Raw genomic sequence first — 14,686 nt, 5'->3', positions numbered from 1 at the left:
ATATCAACCTCAATTCACTCCATTTTTGTAGCTTTTAGTAGTTTAGTTCACCTCAAAAGAACTTTCTCAGCCTTGACATCTGTGTCTAGCCAGCATAGATTCGCAAATCATGCTGTGCGGTTTTGTCTATATTTGACCCTGTTAGATTCTGCTTTAAGGAATGTCAAAGGAAATGTCTGAATACAGAGAAAAGACACAAACAAAATCAAAAGTTAAGCTGCTTAGGCTGGAATTAATGAAATGTCAAAAATGCTTTACTTAAATCCATGAAAGACAAGCCTTTTACAAAGGCTTCATGCTGGAATATATCTGAATAATAAGGGCAAAACAGGTTTTTGTTTTTGTTTTGAATGCAGTGCTGGATAAATGTCTCCACTTTGCCTAATAAAGTCCCCACAAGTCCACAGACCCAGGGCATGTCTATAGCTCTTTTGGGAAAGTCACCATCCCCAGAAGTTACCCCAAAATGCCACTCTCCAAGATGCCTAAAAACCTTCCAGCTGTCTTTACTTTCATCTCATTGTGTCCCCAAATAGCATTAGATTCTCAAGCATATAAATAAGCAGAACAGAAGCATGATAATTATGTTACATAAATTATAGACAGCCAAATGTCATATAACCTCAGAGTTTCTTGAGGTCAATGATCAATATTTATAGAACTCTATCACAGTCTAGTGTGTCATGTCCATCAGAAAGATTTACTCCACTCACTGATGAAAATAAACACTTTAATAAAGTCGTAGTATGGAATCTAACCTCTTCATTAACTCAAGGGACTTTTCCAGCTGGAGTCCACAAAGGAATGGAAGTTACCTTCTCCAGAAATCCTGTTGGTTACAGGTCAATCATTTGTGATTATTACATAGTTGAATAAAGTAGATATTTGAGGGAATGAACCCAGTGGTGGAAACTAATATTTGTATACTTTAGGTAAAGTGGCTTTAAGCCAGAATTATCTAGGTTTGTCTCTATTCTCAATTTCAAAACTCATGCATTGTTTCTATAATGAGCTGTCTCAGCTTTGAGCTTGTTTCCCAGTACTCTGTCTTGCCCCAAATCCTTGTCAGTCCTGAGCAGTTATAAAGTTTTACCCTGTCCTCACATGTTATAAAAATCTCCAAACTTTGTGAAACTAGCTTTGTGTTAGAACAGTACTGAAGAATTAAAGCCAAGAAAGTATGCTGTTATAGATTCTAATAACACTGTTTTTTCTAGTGAGTGATCTCAACTAGATCATTTTAGTGAAGAGTGTGTAAGAAGGTCTCAGTTCACTTTAAAGCCTAGCTAGTGTTTACTGAGCACTTATTAAGTGCCAGATGCTACCTGACTTGTAGGCCAACCCTATAGTGGGTACTTTATTACCCTCATTTTACAGTTAAAGAAACTAAGACTCAGAGTGGTTAAAAACCTGTCCCGTGGTGCCACCGATTTGAAGTGTCTGAGTTAGGACTCAGTCTCCCATCTGAGTTACCCAGGGCCTGGAACTCTTCCTCAGTTGTTAAATTATTATAGTTGTTGTCACTGCTACTGTTGTCATGAATGAGAGGGGAATGATTCTATTCTCAAGGAAGTTTCCAGCATCTTGGAGATGAGGACCTCTCAAGGTCAGGCCTGACTGGAATCCTTCTCCTAGTCCCACGTAGTTGCAGAGGAAGGCAGTGTTCACAGGAACCACCATAAAACTAGTACCAGTAGTAATTCAGGATTTACAGTGTTTGAAATCAGGGAAGAGGCTTAATTGACTCACAGTTCTGCATGGCTGAAGAGACCTTGGGAAACTTACAATCATGGTGGAAGGCAAAGGGAAAGGAAGGCATGTCTTACATGGTGGCAGGAGAGAGAGTGAGGAAATGCCAAAAACTTTAAACCATCAGCCCTCATGAGAACTCACTATCACCAGGAAACTGCCCCCATGATCCAATCACCTCACACCAGGTCCCTCCCTTGACACGTGGGGATTACAATTCAAGATGAGATTTGGGTGGCGACACAGAGACAAACCATATCACTAACCTAACTAAGTTCCAGGCACTGCAGATCATTTACCTCTTGAGTATTCACAACCTTTGGATAAATTAGGTATGCTGGTCCAATTTACCTTTGACTTAAGGGTCATTATCATTTGAAGAGACAGAATTGGAATCCAGATCTAGCCTGTTTCATTATAGAGAGAGAGAGAGAGCAGGTAGGGAGGAAGAACAGATTCTTGAAGTCTGGCCTTCCCAGGCTACACCCTTTCTTCCTCTCTGGACTCTGGGTATCATCTATTACCCACATCTTCTAGAAGTCCCAGAGTGGAAGAGAAGAGAATGGTCAAGAAATATACCCAAGGCCTTCCATCTCAGGCAAAGGGTATTCACAGATTATACGTGTAGGGCAAATGCACTCATAGGAAAGGTACAACCTCTAAATCTCCGGGGCCTTGGGTTCTTAGGTTCTATGGGCATCCTTTCCTCATCTGTAAAATGAGCACATTGAATTACATGCTCTCCAGAGCCCTGCCATGATAGTATCGATTCTCTTCCACCATAGGCAATGTTGGGACGAAACAACGGGGAGTCCTCCAGGAAGAAGGATGAAGAGGAAGTTCAGAGCAGGCATCGGTTAATCCCCCTCGGCAGAAAAATCTATGAATTCTACAATGCACCCATCGTGAAGTTCTGGTTCTACACAGTAAGCACATTTCCTTTTCTCCTTCCTAGTGGATGGCCACAAGGAGCCAATGTCCATTTCTCATGTACCTGTGTGGTTTTCTCTGCAAGTCGTAAGTGCCACACACACAGGAGTGAAAGTTCTGTGACCTTGCTTTTTCAATAGCTTTGCAAGATTTGTGGCATTTTGCATTTTGTTAGGCAGCTTTCACAGGCCACATTTTGCCTCCTCTCAGAAAATAGAGGAAATGGTGGAGGTGAGAACTAACAAACAAACAGAAATAGAGCTGAGATGAGTATGAGTCTTGTCTAACAGGAAAGTAGATACGCTTTTCTGAAATACTTGATGTTTTGAATAGATGAGGGCTATATCACAGTTGCCCATTTTAGATGCCACTCCTGGATTTGGGGGTACTTTTGGCAGATAAGGATTGAGGAGAGTCTGGAAGTAACACCACTAAAGAAGGCAGCGTGTGTGTGCGTGTGTGTGTGTGTAACTACTCCCAATCTGCTAGTGTCATCAAACAACCTTTCTTGTTCCAACAAAATTAACAATATGCAACCCACAGCAGCAAAAGCTACTCAAAGGAAACCTACAATCATGGCTAATATTGCTTAGTATGCACATCATGTAAACATTTTCTGCCTACAAAAGAGTAGATTGTCCTTGAAATGACCTTCTGATATGGTAGAAATGGTTCAATTATTGGTTCTCCACGTCTACTGTTCAGTGATTTTTTTTTTTTTTTTAAGGTGAGCTTTTGGCCCAGGTCATCTCTGATTCTTTCCAGTCACAGCGGAACTGTGCCAGATGAAGGATAGTGCATCTGTATTTTTAGCCCTTGCCACAACCAGCTGCATAGCAGTCATTTGAGTCAGCAACAGGATAATCTGAATCTGAGGCCAAAATGACTCAAATGACTAGATGAGGTGCTTTTCATGTGGTCCTGTGTGCCAACACTTAACATTGACTTTAAAGTCGGGTTTCTCTAGTTCAGTGCTATTAACATTTAGGGCAGGATAATTCTTCATTGTGGGGGGCTGCCCCCAACAGGTAGCATGTTTTACAGCATGCCTGGCCTCTACTCAGTGGCAACTCTTCATCCCCCAAGTGTGACAAGCAAAAATGTCTCCAGACGTTGCTAAATGTCCCCTTGTGGGATAAAATTGCCACCATTCGGAAACTACCACTTTGAAGTGTGGTCTTGAGAGAGGATAGGATATCATCAAAATATAAATATTAGATGTTTTCAGTGAAGTAAAAATTCAAATTTATCAATGGTAGGAAAAGAGAAAAATTATCTCCCCCCAAAAATAACTGAGGCATGCAAAAATCATTTCTATTCATATATTTTATACAGCTCTATATTATTTTTAACCTTGCAGAAAACAGCTTAGTGGTGACAAGCATGGACTTTGGAATCAGACAGCCTGGGTGGGAATCCCATCTGCACCTCTTACCGTGTGCCCTCAAACAACTTAACTTCCCATTCTGTCCACAGTTTTCTTAAGATGCCAATAATAGTAGTTCCGATTTTATAGAATTTAATGGAGATTAAATGTGTTAGAACATATAAAGCACTTAGAACAGTTCCTTGACATGTAAGTAAGTACAACGTAACTGTGACTATTGTTTCTTCTAGGCTATTCACATTGCATAGCAATAGATAGTGTTATGTTGTGTTCATCCATCCACTCACTCAACAAAAATAATATCTTTTATTGAGCACCTATGTTTGAGGCAATGTTCTAGGTACTATTTAAGTACTCTCTGTAATCCTAACAACCATTTTATCAAGATAATATTTATGTATTTATTTAGGAGAGACAGGGTCTTACTCTGTCACCCAGACTGGAGTGCAGTGGTAAGATCTTGGCTCACTGCAACCTCCACCTCCTGGGTTCCAGTGATTCTGATGTCTCAGCCTCCCGAGTAGCTGGGATTACAGGTGTGTACCACCACACCCAGCTAATTTTTGTATTTTTAATAGGGATGGGGTTTTGCCATGTTGGCCAGGCTGGTCTCGAACTATGGGCCTGCCTCGGCCTCCCAAAGTGCTGGGATTGTAGGTGATAGCCACTGCACCCAGCCTAAGATAATATTTTTGGAGCTATTTTACACCCAGGTCTGTCCTTCCTTTATTATGATACCCCAACTGTTATCTTAGAACAGCGCTTGGCAAACTACAGCTCTCGGGCCAAATTCAGCCCATGGCCTATGACTGTGGCCTGCAAACTAAGAATGGTTTTTACATTTTTAAAGGGTCAAAATAAAATTTAAAAAGGAATACTTGAGACATATATTCAAATTGTAGTGTCCATAAATAATTGGAGCACAGGCAGACTCTTAATTTCTGTTAAAGGAATTTAATTGCACAATGAACAATTTGTGAATGGGACAGCCTTCCAAGCCAGAGGAGGCTCAGAGACTCCAGCAGGGCCACGTGGTGGAAGATTTATGGACAGAAAAAGGGAAGTGAAGTGGCATACAGAAAACGGAAGTGAGGTACAGAAACAGCTGGATTGGTTACATCTCAGCATTTGTCTTATTTGAACACATTTTGAGCAGTTGGCTACATTTGATTGACTGAAACTCAGTGATTGGTCTTGTTACACCTTCATTTGTTACAGTTCACAATGTACAAAGAAAACTTTAGGTCGAACTTAAAAATATGTAAGGAGGCAGCTTTAGGCTAAACCTCATTTAACATTACCAGTAGGCTGGCTGCTTTTGTGCTACCACATCGAGTTAATGAGTGGTGAGAGACAATGAGTGGTGAGAGACTATCAGGTCTACAAAGCCTTAAAAGTTAACCAGTTGGCCATTTGCAGAAAAAGTTTACAGACTCCTGAGAGCAGAAATCAGTAGATGTAATAGTATCAACATTTCTAAAACTTCCATGATGACAAGGGCGTTTTGTTAGAAATGCAAATTTCTAGCCCCGTCATAGACCCATGGAATCAAATCTTCATGAAGGAGCCTAAGAGGCTGTGTTAGTTTAACCAGCTTCCCAGGAGAAACTTGTGATTAGAGATGCTTGAGACACGCTGCTTTGCTTATGTCATTGGCAGCTTGTTGGGAGGCTACCTCTTTGGGGAGTGGGGACTGTGTGTCCAGCACCCTTCTGCAAGGCTGAGTTGACCTCAGCAAACCCATCAGACTGGATCCCCCAGATCCATTCAGTTGTGTTTTCATGATTCTCCAAAATTCATCTTCACGTATTGACAAAGCCCAGGCCTCGAGGAAGTGATCAGAAATGAGGTATGCCAGTCTTTTGACTCAGCAGACATGCCTAACGATACAATTCAGTTTCAGATTGAAGGTCCCATGTACTTTACTTTGGGCTGTGTTTTTCTCTGTAAGAGTATTTCTCACCAGATTTCCAAAAATGCTCTGTCCTACTCTCCCAAGTTTCTGAAAGGTAGGACACAACTCATTTCTGTGTAACCTCACTTCTGCGTTGTAGCAAGTTTCTTTAGGAGTAGGTTGGGTCCTCTTTTGGTCCGAGAAGAAAGCAGGCAGGGGTCCAGCTGGCTCCTCGACCCTGCTTGTGTTGAGAACCTATTTCAGGTATCCGGCTGGAGAGGATTCAAATTCAAGGTGTGAAGTGGCTCTGAGTTTCTCTAGCAGTGACCAACTCTATCCTCTACGAGACCATGTGCCCTTCTGCTCTCCAGAGGTAGTAGAAAAAGGCCCAGGTAGAAGTGAGGAAGAGCAAAGTCCCACCAGGGATCCATAGCAAGCTGTGGCAGGCTTTGGTGCTGGTGCTTGACAGTTTAAGAAGCATGAATCTTAGTTAATGGAAAATGCATAGAAAGATTATATGTTAATAAAATACAAATTCTCAGGGTCCTCCCACTGACTTAAATAAGACTCATAGGTTCAAAAGCTTGGACATTCTACATGCAGATTGTTAAAGCTTACAGAATATATACACACACACACACACACACACACACATACAATTAAAGCATGTCATGTCAAGATAATCTACAGCAAGGCTGCCTGAATGTTGGTGAGTTCTGTGATAGGCTGCTTCCAAGACAGCAGCCAGTCCTCTGTTGTGCCATCTAAACATAAGACCCTATTTTCAGAAGTCTGTATTTTGAGAGTTGTACCAAAATATTATATTATAGCTTGACTATGGAAAAAGTTCATTATAGAGTAACTGTGATGTAAAAACCAGACAGGGGCTAAAAATGATGAATGTGGAGGAAGCATAACCAATAATGAGGGCAATTTTAAAAAGAAAAAAAAAGGGGAGAGGTGTGAATAGTTAATTGGGGATCAAAGGGAAGTAAGGACTAAGGGAAGAGGAGACAACAAGAATAACAGAAGCATCTTGAAAAAAAAAAAAGGTGGATATTAGCCAGCATTTATTGGGTCTCTATAGTGTGTTGGGGGAGACAGACAGACAGACAGAGAGATAGATATATAGATCCCCAGTCATTACAAAGGCCCTCTAAGGAAAGTGGAAGTGATCCCATATTACAGAATGGAGGCCCAGGCAGGTTAACCTTACAAAAGAGGATACATCTAGGAAGTGAGCTGGGATTTAAATCCAAGCTTCACTGATACCTATGCCTACCTTCCTTCCACTAAACACATTAGACTTGTATTCAGAGGACAGATGTAGCTTCAAGGAGTTGCTTACGTACTAAAATGCAGAGGCTCTGGAAGAATGTGCATGTCACTGGGCCTACATATGAAAAGAGAAGATAATGCTTTGGAATGTTTTGCAATGAATTGGGCAAAATGATAAAACCAGGGCAGTTAACAATATTCATTTCCCCTGTAAGTGATGGAATTTGACCCAACTAAGAGAAGGAAGCAAAGAGAGAGAAGGATTTTAAGTCAGACGGAGGCTGAGAGTATATTTTAGAGTTCTAACCACTGAAGTCCTTTTTTTGTTTTTTGCAGTCTGTACTCACAGGACTACAGAATTAATGCCAGTGTATTATAATGGTAAACGGAAACCATATGAACCAAGTTCCATTTTGAACTGATTTTTAAACAGCGTCCTACACAATTTTAAGTAAACTCTTTCATGAGAAGTTTTCATGATTTGCCAATGCTCCTGAAGATGGGGAGGGGTAGGAATCTAGGCATAGGATGAAATGATAGGCCCTGGGGGGTGGGGGGATGCCAGCACAAACCATGCAGGTAGAGAGTGAGCCCAGATGTCCAGCTCTCAGAAGTGATCTTATTTAACTCCGACCTACTTCACCCTTTAAGTGATGAACTTGAGGTCAGGAGTTCAAGACCAGCCTGGCCAACATGGTGAAACCCCCGTCTCTACTAAAAATACAACAATTAGCCAGACACGGTGGCAGGTGCCTGTAATCCCAGCTACTTGGGGGGCTGAGGCACAAGAATCGCTTGAACCCACGGAGAGGAGATTTACAGAGAGCCAGGATCACAGCACTGCACTCCAGCCTGGGCAATAGAGTGAGACTCGGTCTCCAGAAAAAAAAAGGAATCCATTCATTCACCCGGGCATGGTGGCTCAAGCCTGTAATCCCAGCACTTTGGGAGGCCAAGCTGGGGGGATCTCTTGAGCCCAGGAGTTTGAGATCAGCCTGGCCAACAAAGTGAGATGCTGTCTCTACTAAAAATACAAAAACTTAGCTGGCTGTGGTGGCACGTGCCTATTGTCCCAGCTACCCACCTGAGCCCAGGAAGTCAATGCTACAAGAAGCCGAGATCACAATGCCACTGCACTCCAGCCTGGGCGATGGGAGTGAGACCCTATTAGAAAAGGAAAGGGGAAGGTAGAGAGGGAGGAAGTTTTCTTAGTAGAGAAAGCAGCATATCCCCCAGAGAGGCTGCAGCTTCCTCTACCTTCTAAGCTGCCTTCCCAGCTCCAAAGTCACGCAATACCTCCAGACCCCTCAAGGCCTCCATCCTTTCATCCACAATGTGTCTATTCTTTGGTACAACCACTCTGAAGAGTGCAGCAGATTTTAATAAACTCCCTCTTGGTTCCTGCTCACGGCCCCTGAGGTCCCTAAGGCCAGTGAGTACCTCACTCAACTTGAGGCATTGCCTAAGGAAGGCCCAGCTAGTCTGCCATTTCCCTTAAGGTGAGTCTTCTCTCAAGGCTCCTCAGCCCCTTATGCAAGAGCCTCACCAGTTTCCCTGCACTTCACTCACCTTGACACAACTGAATCTTCCAAGAACAGTCATCAAACCCTGGGGAGTTCTTCCCAGACATCCAGCAGTTCAGCCAGTCACATCAGGATTCAACCCCAAAGAGCCAGAGCCTCTTGGGGATTAAACCCCACACCCGTCCACGAAAGGCCACACAGACCCTTTCCTTTCTATAAATTGTGTTGTCTTTTCTTGTGTTGTTTCAATGAAGCCGACACCAAGGAGGAATATTTTAACTTGGGTAGGGCAGGAAAGTGGTGAAATGAAAACACGTGAACCCCTCCCAGGGCACTGACAAACCAAACTCTTTAAGCCTGGGCTAATTTTATGTTGGGTTGACCAGTTTACAGGTGTTACATGCGTCTTCCTTTTCCTTTTCTTCTCACAGACACTTATTCTGCCTGGCATTCATGAAGCGAAAATCCACTGTGCTGCCCTAGTTTAAGAACCTAAGGTCCACGCCTGAGCAAGAGCAGCCACTGACAGCCAAGGTTCCCTTTTTAGCCGAGAAAACACACACACAAAAATGGGTAACTGCAAGATGAAACGATGCATCATGACACATAGATTTAAGCAAAGCACCAGAGCCCCACAGACACATGTACGGGTCAAAAGGAAGATTGCATATTATAATCTTTCAAGTATCACTGTCTGTCTTTTCTAATTCTTTTGGTAGTTTAGCACCTTCGAGTTCATTTTGTCATAAATTCTGTGTCCTGCTTACTGACCTTGTTCTGTGCTGCTGTGCAGTGGCCGTGGCTGATGCTGAGGCTCCTGGGCCTGAACAGCCAGACCACTGTATTATATTTCCTTACAGCTGGCATATATTGGATACCTGATGCTCTTCAACTATATCGTGTTAGTGAAGATGGAACGCTGGCCATCCACCCAGGAATGGATCGTCATCTCCTATATTTTCACCCTGGGAATAGAAAAGATGAGAGAGGTAACAGCTTTGATAAAACAAAACGTAAGAGAAAGACAGCGGTTAAGTTCTATCTGTGGACGGAGGGGACAGGAAGATGCCTGGGATGCAAATTAAGGCAGAAATTGTTTTCTCTAACGCTACCACAGCTGCTGCTTAGCTCTGACAAACCTGGGAAGGCTCACAGTGTGGTGCTGATAGGGGTATAACTCCCTGAGTGCTTAGGATTTGGTCTATTCTCTGCTAACATAGTTTTTGTCCCAAGAAGGCCTCCAATTGCTTTTGATGCCGTTTACATGTCTTTACTCATCCCTATAAAGATGACTTTCTAGATTTTGCCACTTTTAACTCCCATTTCACCCCCTTATTCTGGGTGTCTTCGGACACAGCCTGCCAATACCTGTGACTCTCCAGATGTGTTTCAGCTGTTCCAGGAGGAACCCTGCTTTCACTCATTCATTAGATTTATTCTCTGGTTTATTTCTTCTCAACATTCTGCTCGCACCTGCTGGACACCAACCACTCTGCCAGCGGTAGGGACCACCAAGGTGGACTGAACGCAGGTCCTTCGGGTTGTGGGTGCAGGGTCCCTCTTTTCTCCCCCAACTTCTGTGGCCTAAAAGGAGCCCTCAAAATGCCATCCCTAAGTGGTTTATTTGAAATCAGAGCTAACCTCAGGGACCCATCAGATGCAGAGCTGCTAAAAGAATGTGATCAAGCAAAAGTCCACAAGAGGGCTCTGCAGCCCCACTCAATGTTCACCCTGAGCTCCTATTTCATCAGGGAAAGCCATTAGGGAAGAAAGGCTTAGGAGGTAGTGCTGATTTCTCTTTCCTGAAAGGACAGTAAACAGGACAGGCCCTTTCTGGAGGAAATGCTCCCATTCAAGTCCACTGAGTCTTTAAGAGCTCAGGAACAACCCTAATTGCTGTACTACAGCGGGTGGGGAAACATACTGGGCACCATAGGAAAAACGGACTCCTACAAATCCACAACTTCACTCTTGCCTTCATTACAAAGACAGGTTAAAAGGCAAGCGTTTCAGTTCTAGAATGTTCTCTTCTGGAGAAAAGATACGATATCTGTTAGATGCAGTTGTATTGGGATCAAATGTCTTCTCTCTCAAGCCCTTGAGTTTTTAAACTATTTGGGGGATATTTTAACTCCAACTACCATCTCCCCATCCTGAGAACCTGGGGGTGGGTCTGCTGGTCCCATTTTACAAGAGCCTGGATTGAAAAAAAAAAAAAAAAAAAAAAAAAAAAAAGGAACGCCTTGCCTTGTTCCAGCTAGTCATCTATACTTCGGTCTTCCCATTCATGGTGCCTTTTCTTCTTGACCAATGTTGTGGATTTCCCATTTGTAAACTGAAAAACAGTAATAAATTTGCTTTGGTCTTTGTGCAGCTCTCTGAGAACTGAGGCCTGCTCCTGCCGGGGCCCTGTGGCTGTGCTGTGCCAGCTGGCACTCGAGCGATTTAACGCCTAGAAGCATATTCCTTCCCCATGATAAGCAGAAAAGGGAAGGACTCGAGCAGGGAGATTGGAGTCTCTCCAGGGACCAGACTGGGAGAAGACAGGGAGCAGTCTGTACTCCACGGACTGTTCTGGCAGAGGCTGCCAAATGGGCAGGCTGCCAGGAGCCTCGAGGCCTGGATATCCATTTCTCCTGAAGAGGCATAGAATAGTAGGGAGGGCAGAGCTTTGGAGGCTGGGGTCAGGAAGGGGTCAACCGAAGGCTCCTCGCTTCCTGTGGGGAGTGAGGCCGTGACCACCTCCGAGTCTGACCTTTTCCTCTGCAGCCCAGTGAGGTGGCGCCCCAACCCTTGTGTCCTGCCCTGAACTCACTGAAGAGTTGCTTGACGACCAAGGGGTGAGGACCCCACGGGGTGAGGACCCCACAGGCCGTGCCCTTCCTGCCTCCTCACAGTCAGCACGCAGGACCTCCAGGGCTCAGACGCAAGATCCTGGAAATGTGGAAAAGTTTGCATGTTTTGGTGCCTTCCCAGGAATACACAAGGAAGGCTTTGTGGTTTCCCATGATGCCCCCATTCCCAGCCCCACATACTTCTGCCTGGAGTCACTAAAGCAAGCCCCGGTAATCCCTTAATAGCATGGCACTGTTTACAGTGTGCGTGGGTAGACGTTATCTCATCTGGATCCTCCCCCGACCCCACAACCCTATGAGGTCGATGGTGTGACTGTGACATCCCACTGCACAGGTCTGAGAACTGAGACTCGGGATTTAAGCGATTTCCCCGTATCCCGCAGCTAGAAAGGACAACTGAGTATGAAACCTGACGGATCCAGCCCTAGACTCAGTGCTCTTTCTACTCCCCCACAATGCTCCTCAGGCTCCCAGGGTTCTAAGACAGGTGCCCGAGGGCTGGTTCGAGAGGTGGAGGAGGCAGGGGGGACTCTTGACTTTCCACTTCTGCTTCACCCTGGACTGTTCTGCTCTCATCTCATCTCTTTTTTTTTTAATGTTGAGACTTTACTAAAAAATGCTTCACTGTTTAAAAATTATGCTACAAACCTCTGTGTTTAGCAGTTTTAGGAAAGTGTGAGCAAAGGGTTGGAAAAGCTCAAGGCATTGCCCGTCAAACCCCTCTCCCAGCTACAGACACGGATTTTTACTCCGTTAAGATGCAGCCAGGGAGTGAGAAGCCATCAGGACAACACCAGCTGCAGAGATTGCTGATGACTAGGACAGTGGTTCTCAAACTGTGGCCACCAGGCAGGAGCTGGGAACTTGTCAGAAATGTAAATCCTCCACCCCACCCCCAGCCTACTGAAGCAGAAACTCCAGACTGAGGGCCCAGCATGGATAGTTTACCCAGCCCTCCAGGTGATTCTGATGTGCACTCAAGTTTAGAAACCCTGGGCTAGGGCTGAAGGCAGGACACTGCCTATGAAAAACAGGGCTCCCAGGCAGCTCCTGGTACCCTGCTCAGCCTTCCAAGCCCCAGCCCTAACTTACTAAAACCTGTCTTCCTTAGTATTTCAGAATTAGGTAAATCATTATAGTGGACATGAGGATTCACACAAGCCTCCAATCTTTCCTCTCCTTTGAGAGGTTCTGAGGTGGGGAAAGGGGTTGGTCATGGTTTGAAGAGATGGAATCCTCAGAGGCAAACACCAGCAATTGAGGAAGGTGATGCAGCTTCAGTAAGTGGGGTTCCCTGGCTTCTCACATCCTGGGGCAGTCTCTGGTACAGGATGGGTGCAACTCTTGCTGTCCAGCTGTGCATTTCATAGACCCATGTGTGGTAGCCCCTCTAAGTTTAAGGTAAGGCAAGAGTCCCACAAAGGAGTTGGGATATGCAAGGAACTGGAAATTGCTCTTAGTGCCTACATGACAGTCTGTTGACAAATATGTATTGAGTTTCTATTACATAACAGGCCTGGGGTACAAAGGGTCTGCCCTCAGAGTTTCAGTCTAGGAAAGAGAGAAGAATAGATGGATGCATGAATAAATAGATGACTGATTGACAGGCATACACACATACTCATACACACATACATATACAAGCATACAGAAGATAATTTCATATAGTGATAAAAACTGCAAGAAAGTAAATAGGGTAATATATTGGAGTGACTTGGGGACATGAAGTCTGCTGCAGCTAAAGTAGTCAAAAAAGGCCTTCCTAAAAAGGGGACATTGATTGGAGACCTTGAAGATGAAGAGGAGCCAAATATAGATCTGGGAGAAGAAAGTAATGAACAGAAGGAATAAGGACAAGCATCCTGAATATCGAATAAACCTGTTATGCTTAAGAGATGACCAGTATGGCTGTAGCGTAGAGAATAAGGGAGAATATGGTGGGATGTGAAATGAGGCCACCGTAAAGAGTTTGGATTTTTCACTATTGGTAATGGATGTCATCAGGAAGCTCAAGCATACAATTATGATCATTTGCTTTAGTTTCTGTTGTTGTTCATTTGTCTCATAAGTTTTTTTTTAATTGAGGTATAATTTATCTATAATTGAACAACTCCTAAGGGTGCAGCTTGATGAGCTTTTACCTATGCGTATAACCTGGTAATCGCCAGCCAGATCTTTAAAGATCCAGGCTTTTAAAGATCATTCTTTGTGCTGCTCAGAGAATGGGTTGAGGGTAAGTGGGCAATGACGATGATAGGGATACCAGTTAGAAGGCTGCTGCAATCTGCAAGATGTGATGGAGCTTAGAATAGGGCGGCAGCAGTGGAGGTGGTGAGAAGTAGTTGGCTAGGTTGCATTTAGAAATAGAGGTGATAGGACTTGGTGCAGAGAATGTGGGATGTGAAAGAGAAAAATGGAGGAGTCTTCCCAAGTGAGCAGCCTGAGGAACTCAATATGGTGGCACTGTTTACTGAGATAAAGGGAGACTTCAGAGATTTGCAGCATACTAGGATTGAATCATTTTATAGCAAAACTCTTATGTGTGTCTTAGAATTTTACCACCACCCAAAGAATCAAAATTATTGCTTATAGGTGCCTTTGGAATACTGCAGCTGAATTATCGCCTAAGCTTAGCTCAATTGGACTTTTATAGCATGCAAGTATTTAAGTAGATATAGGTAGACAAAGCAAGCTAGTAACATCAGCCAACAGACCAAGCACTTCCCAACGGGGCTGAAAATATAGACAGAAACCAGACCTAACCCTGCTCTCCTTCCTGCCTTATAGATTCTGATGTCAGAGCCAGGGAAGTTGCTACAGAAAGTGAAGGTGTGGCTGCAGGAGTACTGGAATGTCACGGACCTCATTGCCATCCTTCTGTTCTCTGTCGGAATGATCCTTCGTCTCCAAGACCAGCCCTTCAGGAGCGACGGGAGGGTCATCTACTGTGTGAACATCATTTACTGGTACATCCGTCTCCTAGACATCTTCGGCGTGAACAAGTATTTGGGCCCGTATGTAATGATGATTGGAAAAATGGTAAGCAGGGTCTTCTGATTCCATGTTATAA

At 44.0% G+C, this 14,686-nt stretch overlaps 1 protein-coding gene across 33 annotated transcripts in view; it reads left to right on the top strand.

Annotated features, from left to right (window-relative positions):
- Window positions 1-14,686, top strand: part of TRPM3 (transient receptor potential cation channel subfamily M member 3) — a 908,811-nt gene that overhangs the window by 824,413 nt on the left and 69,712 nt on the right. For all 33 annotated transcript variants that reach the window (XM_031934069.1, XM_031934067.1, XM_031934070.1 and 30 more), the window contains 3 exons: window positions 2,535-2,675; window positions 9,622-9,750; window positions 14,404-14,655. In XM_031934069.1, coding sequence (XP_031789929.1) covers window positions 2,535-2,675; window positions 9,622-9,750; window positions 14,404-14,655 — 522 coding nt within the window. The remainder of the gene's footprint in view (window positions 1-2,534; window positions 2,676-9,621; window positions 9,751-14,403; window positions 14,656-14,686) is intronic.

This window comes from Piliocolobus tephrosceles, chromosome 14 (assembly GCF_002776525.5).
Source record: "Piliocolobus tephrosceles isolate RC106 chromosome 14, ASM277652v3, whole genome shotgun sequence".
In the NCBI taxonomy this organism is placed as follows: Eukaryota; Metazoa; Chordata; class Mammalia; order Primates; family Cercopithecidae; genus Piliocolobus; species Piliocolobus tephrosceles.
The sequence above is the reverse complement of the archived record's forward strand: the minus strand, read 5'-3'. Positions and strand labels throughout refer to the sequence as shown.